At 43.9% G+C, this 26106-nt stretch overlaps 1 protein-coding gene across 6 annotated transcripts in view; it reads left to right on the top strand.

Annotated features, from left to right (window-relative positions):
- Positions 1–26106, top strand: part of znf521 (zinc finger protein 521) — an 88995-nt gene that overhangs the window by 39123 nt on the left and 23766 nt on the right. For 5 of the 6 annotated variants that reach the window (XM_067475549.1, XM_067475550.1, XM_067475551.1 and 2 more), the window contains 3 exons: positions 1163–4668; positions 4846–4930; positions 5285–5317. In XM_067475549.1, coding sequence (XP_067331650.1) covers positions 1519–4668; positions 4846–4930; positions 5285–5317 — 3268 coding nt within the window. In that variant the 5' untranslated portion in view covers positions 1163–1518. The remainder of the gene's footprint in view (positions 1–1162; positions 4669–4845; positions 4931–5284; positions 5318–26106) is intronic. The other variant, XM_067475548.1, reaches the window with a different exon arrangement.

Genomic DNA, 26106 nt, shown 5'->3' on the forward strand with positions numbered 1-26106 from the left:
TTTTTTTTTTCTTAAAGGGTTGGGATTACGTTGTTTTATTTAAGCAAGGAAGTTCACAGCACTTAGAATTCGACAGCGGGAAGAAGTGGTCTATAACCTTTTGAACTTGCGGAAAGTGGTGTTTTCCATTCATATCAATGTGCAGTGAACAAGCGAAAAGGAATGTCAGCAAAGAAACTGCTTGAATTGGGACACGTTAAAGTTACAGTGAATAAAATGGGGGCTTTATTGTCAGTTAACCCGTTCCCTGGTCATTCTGTGCACCTGCTTGTCCTTGACTGACGTAGTTAGCAACTAAGTTGTCTTCCCTTAGCTGTTTCCCTGTCCCCTTTCTCCTCATGCATCAGCACGTGGCACACTCATCTATCCAGTATCAGTTGCCTCACGGCTTAGCACAGGCCACACAGACAAATATGATAATAATGCATAGTGTATAATCTGATAGCTATTGATTGATGCTCAGAAAGGTCAGTGTTTCATGAAAATCATCTGTTTTTGCAGTACAGTGTTCCTAAAGGCTTTGCAAAGCTGTGGCCCAAATTGCACATTTAATCTTCTCCGTCACTCTCGAGAACTGCTTTAATTTACTTTTTTTTTTCTCTTGTCTTAAGGTCATCTGAAGGGCTCTTGTTTTTAAAAAATATTCTCGTAATTGTTAGGGAATAATAGAAATGTTCTAATTTACCTCATGCCAGGCTTACATCCTAAAGTACACCTATTGTCTTGTGTTGGCTTTAAATGTCAGAGAGATTGTGTGTTGAGTCACAGTGGGCTAAGCCATTACATGGCCACATACAAGGTTAATTGTAGTAAAAGTATTTCCACTTATTCTCTTCTCTAATTATACTTTAAATTGCATATTTAAATGTAACTTTTTAGATAACACCTAAGGAGAGGTATTGTTTCTGCTGAAGAAAAATGGACCAAGTTGCAAAGAATTCTAAATTCATACACCACAACCTCATAATTACTATGACAAATAACACCACAGTGGCCCACCTTTTCTATTTGACAAGGGTGAGACAAATGAATTGCTAATACAGTCTTGCAAAACAGCCCTCTTACTCCCTCTGTTTTGCTCATGCAATCTTTTCTTCTTTTCTCCTCTGGCATGGACTTGATCTCCTGTTTTGTTTTTTCTCTTTTTTCTATCTTCTACCAGATGCTGTTGATCTTGAGGATGACCCATCGTGTTCCTGGCCAGCATCATCTCCCTCCAGTAAGGATCAGACTTCTCCAGGACACTGTGAGGATTATGATTTCGGTGAGGAGGAAGGAGGCCCTGGCCTGCCGTATCCATGCCAGTTCTGTGATAAGTCCTTCAGTCGCTTAAGCTTTCTCAAGCGCCACGAACAGAGCCACGGTGATAAACTCCCTTTCAGCTGCACCTTTTGCAGCCGTCTCTTTAAACACAAGCGCAGCCGAGATCGACACGTCAAACTCCACACCGGTGATAAGAAGTACCACTGCGGAGAGTGTGACTCTGCCTTCTCCCGTAGTGATCACCTCAAAATCCACATGAAAACCCACGCCTCCAACAAACCCCACAAGTGCCCTGTGTGCCGCCGAGGCTTCCTTTCCTCCAGCTCTCTCCACGGCCACATGCAAGTACATGAAAGGGGCAAAGATGGCAGCAGCTCAAGCCTTTCTAGAGCTGATGAATGGAAGCTGAAAGAAACTCGCAAATGCAGCCGATGCGAGGAGGGCTTTGATGTCCCAGAAGAGCTCCAGAGGCACATAGCAGAGTGCCACCCTGAGTGCTCTCCATCAGAAGATGGAGGTCTAGGTGCCACCCTGCAGTGCATCTACTGCCACGAGCCCTTCAGTGATGAGGGCACACTGCTGACCCACATTGACCAGGCCCACAGCCGGGACAGGAAGGGCCACACCTGTGCTATCTGCTCCGAGCACTTTCTATCTGTTGAGGATCTCTATGCTCACATGGACATCCACCAGCTCCCAGAATCAAGTAACCATAGTAACAGCCCTTCGCTGCTGACTGTGGGCTACACCTCTGTCTCCAGCACCACCCCTGACTCCAACCTCTCTGTTGACAGCTCCACAATGGTGGAGACAGCGCCACCTGTGCCCAAGACGAGAGGCAGGAGAAAGAGGGCTGCTCAGAACACGTCAGATGTGGGAGGACGTTCCTCCAAGCAACCTAAAGTCTCATACAGTTGCATCTACTGCAACAAGCAAGTATTTTCCAGTTTGGCTGTGCTTCAAATTCACCTGCGAACCATGCATTTGGACAAGCCCGAGCAGGCCCATACTTGCCAGTTCTGCTTGGAGGTTCTGCCCTCTTTACTAAATTTAAATGAACATCTTAAGCAAGTTCACAATGCAGAAGACCATGCCGCCCTATTAGCTAGCTTGCCTGATGCCCTTCTTCAGTGCAACTTCTGCCCTGAGGTGTTGAGTGACCTCAACGCCCTTCAGGAACACATCCGCTGCTCCCATGGCTTTCCCAGTCCTGTTGCCAAGGAGAGCAATGCCTTCTTCTGCCCTCAATGCTTCATGGGGTTCTTGACAGAGGCCACCTTGGAGGAGCATGTTCGTCAGACTCACTGTGATGGTGGGAGCCTGCGCTTCGACTCCCCCCTGGCAGTAGCTCCCAAGGAGCCTATAGTAGAAGTGTACTCCTGCTCATACTGCACTAATTCTCCCATATTCAATAGTGTTCTGAAGCTCAACAAGCACATCAAGGAGAATCACAAAAACATTCCACTGGCATTGAACTACATCAACAATGGAAAGAAATCCCTGCGCACTCTAAGCCCCTCTTCTCCAATATCTGTGGAAGCAACTATGCTGAAACAAGGCAGTTCAGCCTCACGCACTAGCAGTGAGTTTATATGTAACCAGTGTGGAGCCAAGTATACCAGCTTAGACCTTTTCCAGACTCATCTAAAAACCCATCTGGATGGTCTGCAGCCTCAGCTCACCTGCCCACAGTGCAATAAAGAGTTTCCCAACCAGGAATCTCTGCTGAAGCACGTGACAATTCACTTTACTATTACCTCCACTTATTACATATGTGAGAGCTGTGACAAGCAGTTCACTTCAGTTGATGATCTGCAGAAGCATCTACTTGATATGCATACCTTTGTGTTCTTTCGTTGCACTCTGTGCCAGGAAGTTTTTGACTCAAAGGTGTCCACCCAGCTCCACCTCGCTGTAAAGCACAGCAATGAGAAGAAAGTATATCGCTGCACTTCCTGCAACTGGGACTTTAGGCATGAGACTGACCTACAGCTGCATGTCAAACACAGTCATCTGGAGAACCAAGGTCGTGCCCATCGCTGCATTTTTTGTGGAGAGTCCTTTGGCACAGAAGTGGAACTGCAGTGCCACATCACCACTCACAGCAAGAAGTATAACTGTCGCTTTTGCAGTAAGGCTTTCCATGCCATTGTCCTTTTGGAGAAACATTTGAGGGAGAAACACTGTGTGTTCGAGGGAAAGGCACAGAATTGCGGTGCAAATGGCTCTACTGTAAGTGGTGGGGATGGCCAGCCGAAAGAAGATGCTGAGTTACAAGGTCTTCTCACTAACAGCCATGGTCCAGGGGCAGCAGGAGGATCTGTCGTAGAGTCTCAGAATAGCCACGATGGAAGTGAGGAAGAGGTGGACACTGCCGAACCCATGTATGGGTGTGACATATGTGGGGCCTCCTACACTATGGAATCACTCCTCACTAACCACCAGTTGAGAGATCACAATATACGCCCTGGTGAGAGTGCCTTGATAAAAAGGAAAGCTGAAATGATCAAGGGCAACCACAAGTGCAATGTCTGTTCGCGCACCTTCTTCTCTGAGGCTGGGCTTAGGGAACATATGCAGACCCACCTTGGGCCTGTCAAACACTACATGTGTCCTATCTGTGGGGAGCGCTTCCCTTCCTTGCTCACACTTACTGAGCACAAGGTCACCCATAGCAAGAGTCTGGACACAGGCAGCTGCCGCATTTGTAAGATGCCTTTGCAAAGTGAGGAGGACTTCCTGGAGCACTGCCAGATGCACCCTGACCTGAGAAACTCCCTGACGGGTTTCCGCTGTGTGGTGTGCATGCAGACAGTCACTTCCACGTTGGAGCTCAAGATTCATGGTACCTTCCACATGCAAAAAACAGGCACCATGTCCACCAACCAACCTATTGGCCGCAGCAATGCAATCTCTCAGAACCAGCAGCAACACCATACCCAAAAATTTTTCAAGTGCGCCTCTTGCCTGAAAGATTTCAGGTCAAAACAAGACCTGGTAAAACTGGATATCAACGGACTGCCTTATGGACTCTGTGCATCCTGTGTGACAGCAGTTGGCTCCAAGAGCTCAAGCCCAACAGTGAATGGAGGAAGGCAACAGCAACTAGGCGGAGCCTCCACTCCAGCAACAACTACAGCTACATGGATCCAAGGAGAGAGTCTCAGCCCTGGAGATGGAAAAGGCAAAACTGTTTCTTCTTCATCTTCATCCTCTTCCACATCTTCATCATCTGTGGCCAAGACACGATGCTCTAGCTGCAATGTGAAGTTTGAGTCTGAAGCAGAGTTGCAAAACCATGTCCAGGCGGTTCATCGGGAACAGGCTGGGGACAGCAACAGCGGGCAGCTCAAGACGCCCCAGGTGTCCCCTATGCCCAGAGCCAGTCCTTCACAAACTGAAGAGGTATTGTTAATTTGTGTTGTACGAAATGAGATTTAATAGCCCTTGAAAGAACGAGTTTCACAAATTATTATGTACTGCTGTGTAAAATAAAGAACTAAAACGATTGCTAGTTTGTAATATTACCTTTTATTCAGTGTTGACTTTAATAATCCCTTACCTCTTATTTTTTATATACAGAAGAAGACATATCAGTGCATCAAGTGTCAGATGGTCTTCTACAGTGAATGGGACATCCAAGTTCACGTAGCCAACCACATGCTGGGTAGGAGACGTTTTGTTTCATTAATTATTGTCTCTGATGCACTCCTGCGACAAATTCATAAAAAAATTGTGCTTTATGCAAATATGTTTTTCTACATTTCTAAGAGTGTTCGTACAGTATATTGTAACATAAACTTAATCAGTGTGGCTTTTGCGTGTGTTTTAAATGTTAGAGGGAATGATTTTTGTCTAATCCCCAATATACAATATACATAACATTAAGGTAATTCCACTACCAATTTGTGCATACAATACATATCAGAAACTGTGTTTTCATGCTTTGGTTTAAAGGTGAATCATACATTAAGGATTGATGAATTATATGTAATCAAATATTTGACCCTGTGTCATTTAGGCTTACAAGTGTCTGGATCACATCACCAAATAGGTGGAATTATTTTTATATTTTGACCATCAACTGCATCCCCTGTGTTGTGCATTTTTGTAACCCATTCATTTTCAATTCCTCATGCATGTGGATGGTACAATATAGTCCGATAAGTGTGCATGCACATGGAGCCAAATCTCTCCACTTCAAACCACTCAGTTATGAAGGTAGTTTGAAGTAGTGGGAACATACCCTACAGACTATTGACTTTATTAAATACCAAAAGCAGTTTTATTCAAATTTTTTTTAATTCATTAAAAAAACACAAACACATTCCTGCTGCACTTTTCTGTTTGTTCAATGTGCCTCTTTGGATAACTGAGATCTGAATACATTTGGTAACATAATTCCATGCTCCTTCCATTGAGTGACGACAAATGAGCTCAAGAAGTGAATACTTAATTTAATCACACTGTGCATCGCAAAATTACTCAACATTTCTCCTTTGCTTTCACGAGATTTCTAAACAAAGAGTGCTGGCATAAGATTAACATCCACATTCTCCAAATGTCTTTACTTTTGGTTGCCATTTGTATGCAGGCAGAATAATTTGTAGAGAACAGACAATTGGAAAACAGGTTTTCTTGCCTGCAGTAAGTAGGCGTCTGAATTCCGGTCTCACATTCCTTTATTCATTCATTTATTCAGCTCGTTTGGCGGCTCTTTCATTACACTGCATTATCTGTTGTCTTCACTGGGAGAGAGACTCATTGATCTGGAACCAAACCGCCTCTCTGTTTGGGACACGCTTCTAGGCGCAGGTGAATTTAAACACGGTGGGCAATTCTATCAGGACTGGTAGGCAATTCTATCAGGGACCCACTGTTTGTGCATAAACAATCAGAAGCATGTGATTTGTGATTTTGATGCTGCGGTGTATTTGCAAAGGAGAGAGACGAGCTGAGAGTGTGTAGGTGTGTATTTTGTATTCATCTTTGAGATCTGCTCACCCACTATTCTACTGGGGGTGCCTAATACAGTACCATGCCAGCATTAGTCCTTTCTCTCGCAAAGGCAGGCACGGAGCACACTGGGAGGGTAGAAAACAAACCCCCCTACTGGTTATTTTATGTCTTTCAGCCGCACAAGCACACAGTTCCCCCATAATAGTGGAATTCAGACAGCTTAAGATAACAGGAGGATAGGTGATTGGGTTATTGTCTGATGTCTTATTTCTCTGATATGCCATTGCTTTGTATTCAACATGATCACGGGTTTCATCAGACTCCTCAAAGGGTTTCTGTTAGATGCATTTGTTTTGCGATCTGTAAAATATGGAGAAAACAGAACTCATCGTAATGAAAATTTGATAGAAAGATGAAGTTGTCAAGACATGATTGCGTTTTGTATAAAAAAGATAGACTGCACGGAATAAAAATACACAGAATATTTTAACTGAGGAGCTATAAGGAAAATGTGCATCAGATTAGTTCTGTTACAACGCTAATGTTGATCTCATTTCATATAGCGTCTTAAGACTAAATCGTGTTATGTGCAGAATGTTGGTGAATTCTTCTCAGGCTGTAATCACTGTAAAGCTAATCTTGGCCAAAAAAAAAAAAAAAAAGAAAAAAACTGAAAAAATGCTCATTTGGAAAAGCTCTAAATACCTTTTCTCCTGAAAAAAAAAAGGGACACTTTCTCCTTTTAATGGCCATCTGCACAGGAGAGGGGAAACAGGGGGCTGGGGTCATCTCCGCTCAGCTGTCAGCGTTATTAGCGTAGGTAATGGAGCAGACGCTGGATTCATAGGGGTGTTGTTTTCGTCCATGCCCCGCTCCATGGTGTCAGTTCACACTGATAACTCTATATATAGTGATGTGCCATGACATAACCATAGTGCTAAGTGTATGGAACAACAAAACCTGAGCCTGTTTCACCCAGACGAGTCCATACGAGCTGTCTTTGAAATACAATAGTCGTAAACGTAAACCAAGTGCAGTCAGCCTCCACCCATTGGACCAAAGTGCCTGTGGCTGCGTCTTCTGTATGATTGCCAGCGCATTTTGATGCATGAAAATCACACCGAGACAATTGTGGTCCTGGTTCAGACGTAAAACACAGCTTTGGTGCCCCAGCTACTCAAAATTTACTATGATAATTGAAGCAAATGAAAGGAAGGAGGTGGCCATGGGTGTCAGAAGGGTGTGTTAGAGACCAGCCCCAGCCAAGCCTGTGAAAGGCCCCACGTGTCTTAAGATGGAGGCCGCAGCCTGCTAGGGCCCAGATGGATCAGTACACATTTGCTGTACAGCTGGTCGCTCTGTTTGGGGACCTGGTGTGATACTCCTATGGAGAAAAAAATGATATCGCCACCATCCAAGGAGCAATTTAATAGCAGGCCAGAAGACAGCTGGCCACTCTTTAGTTTAGAGTTTTTTTGGCATGGCACACTTACAGAATTGAGGGTGTCCGATTTTTCTCCAGAGACACACTGATTTATACAGCTTTCAGCTGCTGCAGTCACTATCAAACCTTTTATTTCTATTCTTCTTTGAGATTAGGACACAAATCCATCCATCGGGTCAATTTACCACTTTGATCCGCAGTAATTGCATTGGAAAAAGATTTAATATCACAGTGCTTTCACAAAGTAACTTGTTTTTTAACAGGACCTTTGAAGGTCTTTCATTGACACAAAAGCCTGTTTGGTTTTATCAGCATGCCATCATGCCACCCCATTGCTTCACTTTGACCCCACTGTAAACTATGACATTTGGAGCATCATGGGGGGCACGTTTGGCCCATTTATCGCACTGTTTCAAATGTCCCTGTGTGGATTTTCAGAGCCCTGACAGGTTTTGAAGCGCAGGCTCTGTCTTAAAGGGTTTTAAAAGGTGAAAAGGATTTTTGCTTTTCTGCTATGGCCGCTTTCTCATCTCGCTGTCCTGTCCATTGCAAGCAGCCACTGCTGAAGTGACAGTGCTCCGAAGGACAGCTGTAAACAAACAAACTAAACCTCATCCCGGAAAAGTGTTTTTGAGGTCACCTCTACGGATTTTTTGGGTTGGTGACAGCACTGAGCTTGGAGCCAAGTCAGGGAGGAGCCTTCTCTCACAGAGAGGAGCCGGTGGCCTGGTCGGCCCAGGCAGAGGGGGGCACTGGAGGGGTGGAAAGGTTTGGGGGCGGAGAGGGAAAGGCACATTTGCTGTACAGCTGGCCGCTCTGTGTGAAGCAGGCACTGTGGGCCGTTACAGAGCTGGAGAGGGGAGCGAGTTAGAGGCCTTTAGCTCTCCTCTAGTTTCTCCTCCTCCTCTCTGTTCTCTCTGTCTCCCACCCTCTCACTGTCCACCATCTCTCCATTTTCCTCTGTCTCACTATCTAGCTCTCACATTTTCATATTCACTGCTCTCCAACCTGGCAAAAACATACTGTGTTGGCTGTGAGTGGAGAAACAGACAGGAGGCACACTAACAGTATTTGAAGCTGAAAGCCTTGTTGTGTTTCTTGCTAAGGGCCACAAATTATCCTTGACACATATCCTCTTGTCTTGGGCCCCAAGAGCAACTTGGCCAGTGTATGCTGATTACATGGTCTCCATCACTGTCTCTGCCCTTGTGGCAACACATTTACTACTCCATTAAGTGTTTGGGTTTTTTTGTTTTTTTTTTCTACTGGTGCAATAACCAAATATGGTATTTTCAGTCTTTGTTTCTTTTCCTATGATCCTTTTTGATTAGGTATGTTTGATGGTGTTTCCCTCAGTTTCTGGGAGTTATTCATAGAGCACACACACATGTAATCTGCTAATAAACATGGCCAAACACTCCTCATTTGACTCCTAGGGGGCTGGATCAGAGTCAGAACTCAATAGACAACACAGCACATGAACAGAATCAATCTTATGAAATAAATAAGAGAACAAGCTTGGACCAGCCAGTGGAAACAAAGGAAACCATGCGTGCCATATATGGAGCCTGATATCTGCCTGCTTTTATTAATTGGTGATTAATAACACCTCTCTGTTCGTTAGCGTAGTCACCTCCCGTGCAGCCAAGTGTGTTGCTGCTAATATGCAATTATGCGCACCTTACTGCTCGTTACATTATACCTCTCCCCGACTAATGTGGCATCCATGAGGAGAATAAAAAAAGAGAGTGAGCTGCAAAAAAGAGCTATCAATAAGATTCTCACATTCACAGTGTTACCTACCTGTCTGGATGGAAAACAAAAAAAAAAGAAAGAAAGAAATTTCTTACAAATTCCTTGATGTAACCAGGAGACTGCATTAAAAGTTTTACAGCATTGCAGAGACTGTTTTGCTCGTCCTGGTGTTTTTGCTGTAAAGCAGAGGTAATTGACATCACCATGGGGATGCTCTGTTGCTAGGCCAGACAAGCTTGGTCTGATGTGGTCCTTATCTATTGATTTTCCTGACATTTCCCCACACCTCACAGACTAGGCCAACATGTGAGAAAATATCTGATGCTCTCAGTTCATACAGCCTGTTTGTACAAACTCTGGATGAACACTTGCTGCCCCTTACTGCATTGTAATTGGTGGGTTGATTTCGCCATAGTAAAACTCATTTAATTTACTGTTTAAACTCTGTTTGTTTGTGGGCTTTTAGGCAACTGTTACTTGCAAACTACATACAGTAATACAGACATAAATAAATCATTTCAGCTCCTAATGAAGGGAATCGCTGGTTTACTTTTAGCCATAGGCAAGTCAAGTTGGGCACTTTGGCAACTTGAATAAAGGTAGGCTCTTCCCGTGCTTCTGGCCATGTTTTATTGATATACAGGAGGGATGTCTCCTTTAGAGTGTTAATGCCAACCCTTGTTCTGAAGTGAAGCCCATAAATACTGGATGATCAGAATTAACCTCTGCATTACTCCTCCTCCCCATGGTCTCTAAGATGTCACCAAGGCCGTAGGTGCATGCGCATCCCTAGTCTGATGGGGTTGCTTAGCACTCTGACTCGAAGGGGGGCTTATGGGAGAAGTGCAAACAGACAGTCCTGCCTTAGTAAAGGTCAGAGCTGCAACCTACACCTCTCAAATCCCAGTCTGGCCCTGACGGGACCAAGGTTCCACTCATGCCTAGAGATGTTTGTGGTAAGGGAGAATTAAGTTACAGTAAGAGTAAAGTGGTGCTCTACTGCTGAGCTGCATTGCTTTTAGAGGTTGTCAGCACCAATAGTAGAGTGACAGATCTGATCTAACTTTGTGTTGTGGCTCTTACATGGTGTGTTTTTGGAATGACATGCACGCTGGGACACGACTAGCTATCACATGCTACTGAATAGGTAAGAGTTTCAGTGTTGTTCTCAAAATTGTTGTCAAGTGCACTTTATAGGTGTAGAGAGGTTTATTTGCGAATACAAACATACTCCAAAAGAGTACAGCAAAAAGTCTTAGCTCTCTTCATGGATCACAGTGGTGGTTTTCCAAAGTACCATGTAACGAATGACTATCCTCATCGAACTTTGGCTGCGTGAATGGCAGACAGGGGAAGGGAGGGGAGGGGGATAGGGTTCTGAAAGGCCCCCCAGCGTCAAAGCCTTAATAATCATGTGAGCAGCGCTGGACTTCATTACCCTCCTGTTCGACAGGCCGAGTGCCAGCCTGGATTGCTGGCTGGCTGTGGCAAGGTCAGCGGCGGAGGAAAAACCAGTTACTGTGTTACTCTGGAGCGGAATGGAGAGGGGCGGCCATCTGTCAGCTCAGGCCTGCCATACCCGCAGAGCAAATGGACACGGGCGGCTAGAGGAGAGGCCACAGACACCCATAGAGCTAAACCCAGTGAGCATAACACTGAGGCATGGACACAGATTGAGCCAAAGAAATGGGCCTTGGTACCACTAAAACACATATATACACACACGTAGCGGAGAAGATAAGGCTATCTCCAAGAAATTTGGCAGCAATTTGTGTGTGTTTATGCATGTTTGTTTTTAGTGTCAGTGCACTATTGGGCCCCTACTGTTATAAGTCCAGATGGCAAACCATTTGATAAAAAGTTGATAAAAGTTTTGCTCCGCTTGCCAACAATAAATGTTTTCAGACCTAGTCTTTCTTTATCAAGACAAACTCTTTGTGAATAAATACAGAACGTGTCATAGTTGGTTTTAAGCCACATTTTTATATTTCAGCTGGGACTACGGGCAACTTAGAGCTGTAGTGGAAGCAACTTATTTTCTTCCTAATGACAAAACCAACAGAACTCTCATTTGCAGTCAGATCTCAGGCTCTTCAATATCAGAATCTAGTTTTAGTACTTCACCTTTTTGGCTGTGCGTCAGTGTCTGAGCTGCACCAGCCCGCTCTGTGAGGACTTTTACGATGCCCTCAGGCCAAAGTGGAAGAACCCTGTGGAATGTTCCAAAGCTCTCTAATAGGTTTCAGGTGCTGCGGGCCACCATCCAGCCCCCCACCATCACCACACTGTGTGTCTTGTGTGATAGGTCTTCCTCCTCGACAATCTGCCATTTCTCCTCTGAAAGAGCGAGAGGACAGAGCTGCAAAATGGATACGCGCCATTGTTCGCTGTGTAATCTTTGCTTGTGTTAGTTACAATTTTATCCCTATTAGTTTTTCACACAAGAGACTTGCGTATCTCCTTCAAGTGGAATTTTTAACATTTAATTGCTGGCCAGATTCAAGCAGATTCTCTCACATGTGGTTGAAGTTCAGACAAACATGTGGTTTGCATCTCTACCATCCTCAGCACAGATAAAGTTCCTGCTTGTTTTCCCCCTGTGCCAAGAGTTACAGACCCCCTTGGCTTGAGCATCAACATGCTCCGGAAAATAGGGAGAAGGATATGGTCCTGGGCGATTCCCCCTACGTTAGTGGAAATCACACAGGAACTCCCTGGATAAAAGCTTTGCTAGTTATTAAGGTTTAATGTTGATATCCGTGCTTGTATGTTTACTGGCGTACACAGTGCTGCTGATGTGGAATTGTCAAAGAGGTGCAGATTTAGTAAGGAATTAGTGTACACCCAGGATTTAATTAACAGGATCTATTTCCATCTTGTTAGAAAGAGATAATGTGAGTACTCTATGCATCATAGGTTACTATATTAAATGTTCTCCTCTGTAACAGCATTATATGCGCTGCAGTGGTGCTCGCAAATTATCGACAAAAACAAAACATTGCAATTGTAGGGTAAGAGTAACTTCAAGCTCACAAACTCATACTATATGTAAAACACATATGACATACGTACTTGCTTTAATTCTAAGCATGACAGTGAAATGTGAACAGTGAAGCGACTTGGCCTCTTTGTCTCTCCATTTGTCCCACCACTGCCTAGAGACGTAAACCGTAAGCCACTCACTCTCTGATTAATCTTTAACATTTATAATTACTAATTAAGTTAGTAAGAGACTTTTAATGTAGTCCTCCTTCAATGGGGAGCAGAGAGGACAACAGATCATTAGCTTCAATAATGAACGCGGATGAGAGAGATAATGGCCTATGATAGGTGAATACTGACAGTTATATTAAATGAGCCAAGTATATGGGAAATGCTATGCACAAGTAGCACTTCATGGACAGAAAGACGGAGGAAGACACGTGGTAAAGTATTCCACTAACTTCTGACAGGCCTTAAAGCGTCGGGAAATCTTTAGGGTAGTTTGCACTAATTAACATTTGTCACATAATCACGTTTTCATTAGCATATGTGTCATATAATAAAGCCTATGACCCCAATTTCATGTACAGATTTTATTTATTCATTTACACTGTTTTCATTGAGGTTTTGGTATCCTTAATGTCTTTCGTGTGTCTAATTATCATATTATTACATTAGTGTCTGCATTATTCGAGTAGCTGAAGTTGCTGCCCATTAAAAGAGTCATTTCATCTCTCCTCTTTTTCCTTTTTGTATATATTTTTTTTTTTTTACCTTAACGACGGTGCTACTCTGGCACATTCCATGCGCCTTCCCACTTTGGGGAAGGTGCTTATGCCATAATGATTATTATCATTAAGAAGATATTAATGTGCTTAGTGTTTGCGACCCAGCTGCTCATCATGGCCTGAGCTCCCTGCCGGGGAGGGAAGAGAGCTGCTGCCAAAATGGACAGTGCACGTAGACCACCGCCCACCTGTCCAGAGGTTTCAGGGTCAGTGGAGGTCATATCTACCTATCTCCCTGCCCTCTGCAGAACTGGAGGAGGGATAGCTTTGATCATAAAATTGGAGGAGATAAATTGTTGAGTGAAGTTCAAGCATTACTCAATGAATTCACGACCCTAGTTGTACATATTAATTAGAGTTAAGCCTTTGTTCTCATGCTGCGAATGGAAATGTTTGTTTTTCTCTTCGGATATTTGTGCCACATATTTGTTCATAGAATTTTAATGCTGATATTATGTGTAGTAATAGAGAGGTTACATCAGATTTTCTTTAAATAGACCACAATTTTGTAAATCCGTCGTGTCGTTTGCTTAATTGTATTAGTCAGACAAAAACAGGCTTCCACAAAATCTACTGTATAATTATTTGTGTCACAGCAGAGGGACAGTGACAGGATTTTGTGTGATTCCTCTTGTTTTTTTTAAGCTGCAAATGCACACTGATAGATAGTGTAGGGCTGAAGGCAGCCTGGCTCAGCCTCATCCAGACTCCGTTTCAAATTGCTGCTTCATTAGGGCTTGGAAAAGAAACCCATGGTTACATTTAATCAAACGAATTGGTATGGCAGACCCACATAATCAATCAAAATCCTTATCCAATATGCTACATTCTGTACCTAGGAAGCTGGCTTGGAGAAAAGTCAATTAAGGCCCCACTATCTGCTTCTCTGCTGGGTTTGCTGTGTACTGTTACTGCAGTTGTTTCCATTATGCAAACATGGACTGTATGCATCTCAAACATACAGCAATTTCCTATTCATACTCCTACTCCTTATTCTTTTTTTTTCATTTTTTATAGTTCTAGCTCTTGTATGATATATGGACTAGGGGTTTGTTGAGGAGAATGATGTGCTATATCTGAGTTAATCAAATTAACTATTAATGATTTTTGCTCTCACACTAGCATTTGTGTTACACAGTGGGCTGCAGTCAGTGGTGTTGTTTATATTTCATATATTTCGTGTCCGTGTGGATCTTTTCACACTTTGTCTCTATGTACGAAATCTCTTGTTTCTATGAATGTTGTTTCCCAAGTCACGGAGTACATTTATTTTAATGCAAATATGCACAAACTCCTCACTAAGTCACATGCACAATCACTATAAACACACTCACTTACTGTACACACACTCATCACTTTCTCTTCCTCCTCCTGTGTGTTCCTTCTTCCTACCTTTTCACTTCACCGCTCAATCTTATACACAATGAACATCCTCCACATAATACACACAAGCAAGAAAGCACATACAGGCACACACGCACAAGGTAGCTAGGTTGGTGGGGGCCATGGCTGCAGCTCCTCTGCGCAGTCCCAGAGTGGCTCCCTGGGCTCGGCTGCCAGTTGTTTGCCGGCGTCTCCGGGTGGAATTCATTCAAATTAAAGCGGTGGAATGAGGCCCGAGTCCCAGAATGCCTCGTCCCTCTCCTTCATCAGCATTCCGCCGATGAGAGTAATTAAAGCAGAAATTAATTCTGCTGTAAGCAGAGGAGCCACAGAATAACTGATATTAGAAGCTGGATGATGAATGCTTGGCATCAAGGGAAGTCTCAAGGGAGGAAGGGGAAATTCACAGATCTTTTTCTTTCTTTCTCTTTCTTTCTTTCTTTTTTCCTTCTCTCGCTTTCTCTCATACTGTCTTTCTCTATTTCTCTCTTTTGCTCTCTTTTCCCACATTTGTGTCTTAATTTCTTTGTCTGCATTATTCTCTTCTATGTGTTTTTATCCACGGGCCTGTTTACTACTTGCCCCCTTCTCATCTTTATATTTTTTTCATCCTTCATGGCAACCGGTGTCCTTCTGCACCACCTAAAGCCTGCCACAGAGAGCTAAAGCCATTGGCTTAAAGCATGACCGAAGCATCAGCATCAGCACGGCCACGCTCATTTTCAGTCAACATGCATATTGGTGTCTATGGATGCTGCAAACGATAGAGCTTTGTCAACAGAAGCCAAAATGAAGCATGCTTCCAGGTGATTCTAAAATACCAGGGGCGTAATACTTTAATGTCACAGAAAAAATATAGGAATCAGAAAGTGAGCAGGCATAGTTGTACACAAATATAGAATAACACTATGTACAGTATATTGAGGGACTTGGAGTCAAACACCGGATTTTTTTTTTTTCTTAGGCAAAGTTTGAGACTAAACCTTGAAGCTCTCCAGATGATGTGATATTCTACCCAGGATGATTCAATGATCCCCCACGTCCCCTGACGCTTTATTTTTGGAATAGCACGTCTTTAGCAAGAGCAGTCACAAGACTGAAAGACAAACAACTGAACTCTTAAAACACTGAGGCTGTATCAGGCTGTCAGTGAGACTGTTTTCCTTGCTTAGAATCAAATGGAATTGAACAAAGGTTAGCTCTTCGGGGCCTTATGGTAATGTGATATACGATGCTGCCATGGAATTTGCCAATGCATGTCTTAGCACTGTCTGACTCTAAGGAAGGAGTGAATGGTAATTATGCTGACCTCTGCCCCTCCCTCTCTTATTCTGCCCTCTGGGTAAAAAGCCTGAGGAGATAATAAACAATAGATAGATTTGTCTTGTTTGTACTGCAGCTGCTGCACTCCTAATGACACATGAGATTGGTCTGCATTTTGAAAATAATGCTTGCCAAGATTTGCAGGTATAGTTGTATTGCATTGTTAATTGGTTTGTGCAAGAATATCTCAATCTGATGTAAATGAATGGAAGCCCAACCTGAGAGTTACTCACTGTTATTAAGAATTTAGCAGGCTGATGTGGAGTTGAAACACAGAATGAATGATTATAAACCATAAAAGGGCCCAAATGCAGACAACAGAACTAACCACAAACCTGTTGATGAGGCCAAGTTGAGAGGCTGAAAGGCTTGAGGGAAGACTTCACTGGCACTATCCAATAATGCTAAATCTTGAGGGGAAAGACAGGCTGAATTTTTTCTGCTTCCCTTTAAAGTCTAGGGTTTTGCCTTACATGCACAGTACTTCCACGTGTCAAGAGACAGCGGGAACGACTGTCCATAACTCTGCAGAGTATTTACGTTATAATTACAAATAACAGTTTCACTGTATAATATTTTAAAAGGCAGTTGTTTTTATATTTGCTACATGAAACACAATGCTAAAAAACACATTTTACAAGCAGCCATGTTTGTAAAATGCATGATGTAAAGTCCACAATGTTCAATACACAGAGAAATAGGTACAATATCTAAAATTGGTGGATGTCTTCAAATTTTCAGCAAGAAGGCATATTATTCCACTCACAACCTTCAACGTCATTTGGCTCTTTCTGTTTCCACTCTCTCTCTCTCTTTTTTTTTTTTTTTTTGCTTTTTTCCTTCTTTTGGAAAGATGATATGAAGCAGAAATAGTAATCATACACTAAAGGAATTGCCTCTAAATAATTGAGTAATGGTATCTTTTTATAGACACAAGGTTTACCTATGGAGCTTACTAAAAGCTTAGTACTTAGTAGCAGTTTTCAGAGTATGTCTCTACAGCGGATCATGTTGCGGTGTGATATTCCTCTCTATCATTCAGAATGGCAATGCCGTTATCAACAGGGAGGGCATATCTTTATTTCTGCCATCCTGGAAATGGCAGCAGCATTGTTTGTCTACTTTGTTCCATACACCAATAAAAATACACTCAAAATGAAACCTTGGTGTAACAATGACCTTAAACGCAATGACACTCTTTCCCATAACATTGTCCTGTCCAATAGTCCAGAACTCCCCTAAGAGGCCTTACAGCAAGTCTAGGAGGAACCAAATGAGAGAGAAATCGATTACTTTCCTCTCTCCACTGTCTCTGCCTTGGCTGAATTACTGAAACAAGATGCTGCACTTAGACAAGTCTTTGGAGAGGGAGAGAAAGGGAGAGGTGGGGGAGAGAGAAACACTTTTAGGGACATGGGTGCCATTTAGACTGGGACCATCTTCTCACAGAAAGCCACTAAAAGCAGCGAATGATCCTCTTCCTGTCCCTGGGTGGAAGGCGGTTAGCCTCCTGTGGTTAAGTGAACACAGAACATACTCTCAGGTTTGAGGTCAAAGCAAGATCATTAAAAAGAATATTAATTTCTGAAGTCTAAGCATGAGAATCATACACATGAGTGTATCAGCTGAGCAGTCCAGATGAAAGAGTATGTATAAATGGGAGAGACTAGGCCTCACAGATTCCAACTGCTGTTGTTTTCAGACATCCTGATGTCAAATGGGTATTGTTTAACATCCGCACCAGATTTTATTGTCTGAACTATGAAGATGAAAATGAATCCCGCTCGTTTGGTAGACAGAACGTGGTGCTTAAGGGACCCAATCCCTGTAAGTGCCATTAAGTGGAAATTGCCGTTCACATATTCCAGTGGTTTGATTAATTACACTCTCTCATGTGCTTTCATAAAGGCCCAATGAAATATAGGCAGCAAATTGCATTGTGTTCCTGTATCCTGTTATGTAAAAGCAGTTTAATTATTGACACATGTTTTGCCACCTGGCAGGGGGAAAGACGGTTGGACATGAATAGAAATCATACAATAGACATGGACGGGTATAGCTAACACTTGAGATACCATGTGTTTCCGTATCTGTGACTCCATTTACGTCCCTGTCTTCACCTGGCCTATGGTTCTCCTGCTGAATAAGAGCAAAGAGAAGACGTGATCAGCTGGATATGTCATAGTTGTAAGGGAAGCATTTTGTGGAAGTGACTGCACTTTAAAACCTGTTTAACTTTGTGCGGCAGGACTGCTTTTTCAAAGGTCTCTTCTAATAAATATGTAGTTAAGGAGATTTTTTGTGAAGGCTACACAGTCTCTCTGGGGGATTAAAAGATCAGTGCTGCCTTTGTGTGATATCTTAAGATAGCTCTTTTTGATCAGAGTACAGGCTTAGAGGCTGCTTAGTTACTGACACACTGCTACTTTGAACTAAAAGAAGCAGTGTAGGAAGACAACAAGTTAATTTTTAGTTTTAAATGTCTTTTTGCGCAAAACACACGCATGCACATAATTATATATAATATGTGTGTGTAGTTTTTTTATTTGTTTTGGGGTTTTTTCCATCAAATAACAGTGCCCTCTGCTGCCATGGAGACTGAATAACATCAACGTGTCGGGGACATGCATCCCTTCTGCTGTAGCCAGTAGTGCTTAGGCATCACTCTATTCTGTATTCTACAGTGTATGTGGAGGTATTAGCTCATAAAACCCTCCTACTGTCATATGAACCCACTGCTGTCCCTGAGTTCTATATGAACAGCAGGGCTCTGATACTTAGTCCCAAGCTGTTCCTGTTTGCCCAAAACGATCAGGCCTGGCCTCGTGCTCTCTACTTGATCTAGTTGACTGGGCTATGTAAGTTAGGTAGGCAGTCCCTGTCTCCATCCCCCTCCTCCCTCCCAATATGCACTTGGACCTGGGCTCAGGCTGCACCTTTTGTGTTCCACAGGGATAGGGAGGCCAGATGGAGGAATTTGATTAACCAGCAGTGGAGGACCAAATGTTCAATTGGATACAGAACCAGTTGGAAGGCGGGAGGGAGCGAGGGATGAGGAGGGGTAGAGGGAGAAATCTAAAATGGCTGGTCATGTGCGTCGGCCAACACTTTCCAAAGGGGAGCCCAAAAAGACACTGAGGTGTAGTAATGCAGAAGCCCTTTTCCAAGTACCAGCTGGGCCTTTTAGGAGCCTCTATCCCCACAGCAGACACTCGGCAGCCTCCGAGCAGCTTGACTTTACCATATGTGGAACTTTTTTATGCTCCACCTGGTTTCCCCAGGGGACCTGTGCCGCTGGGACGCCGGAGGCAGGTGAATTGCTCTTAATGCAAGGCACTGAATCACTGGGCCAACAACATGAGCAAAGTGCCTAGGGAGAGGAAATGGATCTGCAGAAAGACTGGCGCGGACTGGCGCGACCTTGGAGCTAATGCCCGCCACGGAGCGCATAGAGGCCGCGAGAGAAGTTACTGTGCCTTTACTCTACACCTCCTACTTAAAAAAAAAAAAAAAACACTTGTATTTTCTTCATAACATTGGGGAACTAAGTGTTTTTGAAATGGAACTTAATCCATTTGTAAACTGACTGGTCACTCTCAGCTTCCATTTAGAGCATCTGTGCAACTCCCTGAGTCTCCCCCTGTCTCTTCCATTTCCCTTTTATCTATTATGTTTAAACTTCATATAATAATTTATTGATATATGTTTTCGTAAATGCAGCACAACTATATTTTGCTTCAAATATTTGCATGCTTTTCTTTTCAAACACTAACTAGTGCACAACATCACAACATCTTGTACCTGTGGGTATTTTTTTTTTCTTTATGTAGTTTAGGTCCAGACCATCAGCACACATAGGTCAGATGTGGGAGATTTTGGCTTGGACAGGGAAGTTGTGGTCACTCTGCTGCCTGCACCTGTCTCACTGAGTCTGTGGCACAAAGCCAGAGGTCAGGGGTCACCACAGGAGGCTGTCAAGGTCAAAGGTTTATCACTCTCCAAGGGGTCCTGGAGCCATCACTCAGACCGTATAGCGCACACGATCTGCCCGTTGAGTTTTTTCTTCCCCCACTTTTTCTAATCCTTCCAAATGGCTCGGGCAAAACTCCTGACAGCAGCAAGAGAAACAAACTGTGGGGTGTGGAGCTCTAAGCCATCAGCTGGAGATTTCACTTTGAAAAGATTCCCTTTTACTCACTGCCCTTTCCACCAATCAGAGGGCCCGCCAGAGTCCAGGCACCCAGAGCAGCTGCCCTCTGACCCAGCCAGCGGTTGTTGGTTTATTTTGTTTGGGTATTTTAGTTAGGATGGGGCTCTTTTTGACAGGTCAGGCAGCAGGACTTGGATGAGGGCTTTAGCTAAGGCAGCCAGAGAGGGAGAATTTTCAGAGCTCGAGAAAAGACTCCGGCTACCCTGAGCTGTTGTTGCAGTTCCACTACTGCACTCATATTGCTGGAGAGGTTGTCATATTCATTGAGACATGTGGAAAATGGCCCATTTCAGGGGGAAAAGGGCCCATTCATGCAAAGTCAATTCCATCAAGCAGACAGAAATTCCTTGATACCCATGTTTATGCAGCTGTGCCCTCTGATCAAATTACCCCAACCCTCTTGCAACACCCACACCTCCCTCTGCCCTTTTTGGGAGTCCCCCAACCTCCTCTGAATGTGCCAGGAGGCTCAGATGTGTCCGCCACTCACGGGGGGGGAGAACAGTAAAGGTAAAGAGTTCCACCTACTCGTAGCAGTAATTGGGGCAAAGCCACCAAGCTTCCATGGGTCAGAGAAGTGGCTTGTCATGTGAGGGGCGTGTAGGAGCAGACAAAAGGGGCACATCCCTGGAGTAGAAGTACTAACCGTCATGCTGTAGCACCAACTCTGACAGACTGCTGGGAATTGACCCGTTGCGTCGAGCCTGTCAGCTGTTTCAACAGCACAGAGTGATCGTGGAGCCCTCCACTGGGACTGCATTACTGAAGGCTTCTCTCCTCTGTCTCTGTTTTATTTTTTAGGTGGGGAGGGCGTGGTTGCAAGTCTCTGTGCGAGAGGGGGTTTTGAGGGGTATAATTGAGAGCACAGAGGGAGCTTCGTCTCTCCATCTTATGATTCGGAGGTGAAGACAAGCGCCCTCGGGGGCCCCCTGTCAGAGCTTTTGGGCGCGCTCAGTGCAGACTTCAATAAAAACACAAAAAGAATTCCCCCACAAGGGCGCCTGGCTGAATTGCTGACGCCAATGTAAAAGATTCCGTTTTCTGTGAATCATTTAGTACGCGACCCTGAGCAACGTGACAATAACAGGAAACCCCCCTCTGTCCTCCTTAAAAAAGGAGAATTGCAGTAAACCCAGAGAATGCTGAATTATTTTTTTCACACATACAATTTCACACATTGATCACCCACTGCCACTCCTCCATTTTCCTCTTCCCCTCCCACTTCTCACTCCTCTTTTCTTTTCGCCTCTCACTGTATTCCTGTCATGACAAATGTCAAACACAGTCAGTTAGGAGGGTGTTTTTTTCCTTTTGGTAACCAAAAGCTTGCCAAGTTGAATGTGCGCTGGGACGAGACTGCTGCGGAAGCATCACATTGGAGCATCAGCATCAGATATTTCTGTGAAAGTAACAGAAATGTTTGAAGGTGTTGTCACAAGCTCACAGGTTCCTGCTGTTTGTGTGCACCAGAGGGAAATGGCGCCTTCTCAGCCCTTTTGTCTCCTCCCTCCCAATTGTTGTTTTTAAACTTATTTCTCTGTTTAGTTGTTATCACTTTTATTGTGGTTAAGAATCTCAGCATGGTTGTTTTTTGTGGGTTTTGACAGAGGGGGTCGGTGTTGCAGTCAGAGTTAAAATTAGAGGAGTTGCTTTTCTGTGTGACTTGGAGACATGTCATCTTCTAGAAGTGGTGGGGAGTCTGTCAGTCACAGCCATGGTGTGTTTTAATCATCTCTGTCCCACTTGGTGAAGCGCTGACGGTTAGAGTGAGGGTTCCCTCCCCTGGACAATACCACTATGCTAGATTCTCATACACTCTGATGTCAGCGCAGCAACCAGTTAAGAAATATGAGTTGTTTCTTCTTCGCGTTAATCCTGCAAATTCAATAGGGGAATCGTGCACTGTCTGGTGAATTTGAAGACATATCACAAGTGTGTTTGAAGGTTTTTGTGATCTTTCAACAGTCATGACAGCTGGAAAAAGATTGGCAACAAAATAGCAGGAGTTTGTCACTATAATAAGAGAATGAAGCTGATAGAATAATCAAAACCCACGACATCTTAGAGGCTTAATGAGCGAGGGCTCCCCCCAAGCGTGCAATAATAATAGTGTTTTGTAATTCTATAGCCCTTTTAATAATCCTCCCAGGACTTTTAAATAGACATTTCTTTGTAAAGTAGGTTAGACTGGAAATTATATTTTCCATAGTATTGCAGTGATGATGGGTAGTTTGTCTTTACATTACCAAATCCTCACCACTGTGCTGCACAGTCCAGCTCCAGATTTTCTTAACCTCGTGCATAAATGGCCACTACACTACACCCATCCAGCTCCCTCTCCTTTAACCCCAGCCTCCATCTGAGCATGCTCCCTGCAGACCTCTCCAGAGATATGGCCTCCCATTTCTGAGAGCATCCTCTGACAGTCTTAATGGACAAGTAGTCTCTCTACAAGGCCAGGAGAGCTCTCGCTGAAAGACCACTCTGGGTATGTCTGGTATAAGTACTGTTTTCTCCTCTCTTGTGTCAGGCCCATCTAGGCTTGTGTTTATAGACACAAATTAAACAGCCTTCATGGGAGCGAACATAGAGGATGGGGAAAGATAGGGCATTCTTTGTGTACTGTATTCGTTTTGACATAAATAACAAATTGGTATAATAAAATTGTGAGATAGAATCTGTTGTTGTAGAAAAAATAGATATTTGCACCATTCATTTAAATGTTTTGAAATATGAATCGTATTTATATTCCTTCTAATTGCAGTTGGAGTTTGGAGATTTTCATACATTAGATATTTAATGTTCACCAGAGTGACATACGCCACTAAATTGAGCTTTAAATAGAAGTACTTACAAAAATATTCCTACAAGCCCCCAAGCAATTAGTCCAGCTGCCTGCCTTTGTCCACCTACCCATTGTGTTCTTTGTAAAAACCATTCTCTTATACCTCCATTTACTCCATCCTTTGAGACCCCATTGGAAATCCAGGGCTCTGAGTTGAACCCACAGTTGGTTTAAGTGTAATGAAATGTATGTCATGTCTCTGGCTCTCTCCCTCTAGTTTCCTCTCACCCCTGGCCCCCTGAAAGCACTGCCTTTGACAGGAAGGCCTCTGTGGCTTCTTCCGCAGTGATCTTTAGCCCCTTCAAGTCCCGTTGACTATTTCACGATGTCCCTGCGATTTCAGGGTGGACCCAACCATTCACACATGCTTCGGAACATTGACCGAGGAGAAAAACAGACAGATAGATAGAGGGGAAGCCACGGACAGCTAACCCAGCCCTCTGGGAAATGTTACTCTGCTACTCCTTGACACAAAAAAAACCAAAAAAACCCAAAAAAGATCGTCTCTGATCTGAGTCGTTATTACAATACAATTACAATGTGCTTATTAAAAAACATGAAGCTGGCAGCGCTTACTATACACATTGAGGACCTACATACATGCTCCTTTACTGCAGTTCAAATTGTTTTGCTGTTGTGTGTTTTCTGTTCTACATCGTATACACAATAGGAATGATGGAGACTGATATCAGGTGCAGATTGTGTTGAAGGACCCAAGCTGAGCCATTCCAGATGATGCACTCTTAAGTTTTAAAATAATTCGACTCACTTCCTGGTGTCTGTTGGTTTATTATATATTCAGTCTTTGTGCAGATGAGGGTGAACAGATCATGCATGGAACACTTACCTTGTATCCATATGCGCGTATGTTTAGGAAGATGTGTATGGGATTCATGCGAAGCTGTTGCGAGTATGTTCTCACGCGTATCATCTGTGTGTGCATTTGTGTGTAAGTGCATGGATTTTGCAGCTCACAGAGAAGTGTGCATGTCCACTATATTAGACAGAGTGCGCGTGGGGTGTCACAGCATGTGTGTACCGCTGTCTGTTCAGAGCTCTTGGCACCAGCAGGGTGCGCCATTCCAATTTACCCATCAGCCACAGAGGTAGGGGGTAAAAGCACAGGGCATCTCTGTTGGAGATTTTACATTCGAGGAACGAGATTACCAGTCAGGAGACCCCTGTGTGGAGGTGATGAGGGAGGGAAACTGCAGGGAAACAGTGTGGGGGAGTTGGGACTGTTGGGGGACGGTGGAGTGGTGAGAGAGGGGAGGGCAGCACAACTCAACACCACCCTGGAATGCGTAGGCTCCATGTTTTCTGGGGAGCCTAGCTGCCAAGCAGCACATCTGTTTGACACCAGGCGCTGTGGTATGGCAGTCAGGGGCTGTCTGTCCTGATTCACATCTCTCCATTCTGTAGTTTGTTCTAAAGAGCTGGACAACTACTGAAGCTTTGTCTCTTTAGAGACTCTGTATTTTGTAGGTTTTGGAAAAAGGAAAACTAAACAAAGGATGCTATGTTCTCACTTTCACAGTAACAGTTTATCCATATGTGTGTTTTTTCATTCTACCTGCCGTAACCACATTCACAGGAACAATTTGTGTTTCCTAAAACACCAGAGTATAATCATTGTAAAATAATCTTGAATAGTTACCTCAGACCCAGCCTGCTGTTGACCATGCTCACTCAGGCTGTGTTTGAGCGTCGGCCAAGCCAGCCTTGACTGCTCCGGAGGCCCTGAAGCCTGTTGGGGAGACGGGACATTCCAAAAAGCATAACTCATTCTTTACACCCTCTCTTTTGCCATTAGTTAATTATATGCAGGTGTTTTCCTTTCTCAAGTCTTTTGCTGTGGATCTAATAAAAATGTAACCATAAGTGCATAAAGCCAGATAGACGGAGAAAAGGAAGGGGGAAATAGTGTGGAGGAAGTGGCTGAATGTGCTGTCTGAAGCAAATTATTGCCCCCATGTAGATTCATCAGTTCTCCCTGCTGGATTAAGGAAGGGCCTTTCTAATGAAGTTCGCCCCGTCAAAATGAAGGGACTAATTCTGATTTAGCTGAGGTAATGAACTTCCCCTCTCCTAGTGAGAGCAGCACCATGGGGCGAGGAGAGAGGGGTGGTTGTGAGGGGCGGGGGCAAAGGAAAGTGGCAGCAGGAGAGAGGGAGGCAGGACGAAGACAGCAGCGAGACGCGGAGTGAGGACAGAGCGATGGAAGGAAGAGATGAAGCTAGTTGAAGAACGAGGAAAAAAATTATGCAAAACGCCTGTCTCGTATTTGCTGAGATGTATTAAATTTCCAGTGCGGGTGCCTGTGTTATATAAAATTATGCTAATGTCTTGTGGCCCGCTGTGAACGGCGGCTTGCTGGTCCTGAGCATGCGTGGCTGGCCGCTACACGGAGCGCACTCAGTGGGACTCAGCTTTTCTATTAAGGAAAACCTCTAGACACCTGATGATGAATTCTCTCTCGCCAAATGTTCCCCCTTTTTTTGTGTCGAAAATATGAGCGGTTTTTTAAATGACTTTGGAGAGCCCGGCATGGCGCTCGGTGGCCTGCGTTGAGCAGGGGAGAAAGGGAGTGTGGGGGGGGGTCCCTCTGCAGCAGGCTAAGGGAGTCAATTAAGGTGAGCACTGATAATTATAAGCCGGCAGAACGTAGGGGCTGGCTAATTGTACAGTGTTCCATGCCGTGAGCCCAGCCAAGGGGCCTCTCTGCAACGCTCTCTTTCCTCGCTCCTTTGTGTGGATCACAGAACCCATAGAGCCACATACCTAAGGCTGACAATGCCACAGTGAGACTAGCCAAAGAAAAGCCGGGCATGTGCCCGTAATTAACTTTTTACATCCAGGCCACTCACTCTTTCGGACCTGAAAGGGATTCTGGTTAGTTCCCACCTAATTTTTTATGTTCCTTTTGTTTGCTTTAAATTTTTTCTTTGCCTATTTAACAGTTGCTTTGCTTGCTTGTGTATTTTTTTTTATTTTTTTATTTTTTTCTCACTTTGCATTGCAACTTTCATTGTGCACAAGAGTCTTAGAAAGTCAGGGCGTAGTCACTTGACCTTTATTTCCTTCTAACAAGAAAATGCCCAGCAGTTTAGAATAGGCATGTATAGAGTAAATTAGAGCATTTCAGTGCAGAATG

Source organism: Channa argus, chromosome 14, assembly GCF_033026475.1.
Source record: "Channa argus isolate prfri chromosome 14, Channa argus male v1.0, whole genome shotgun sequence".
Classification (NCBI taxonomy): Eukaryota; Metazoa; Chordata; class Actinopteri; order Anabantiformes; family Channidae; genus Channa; species Channa argus.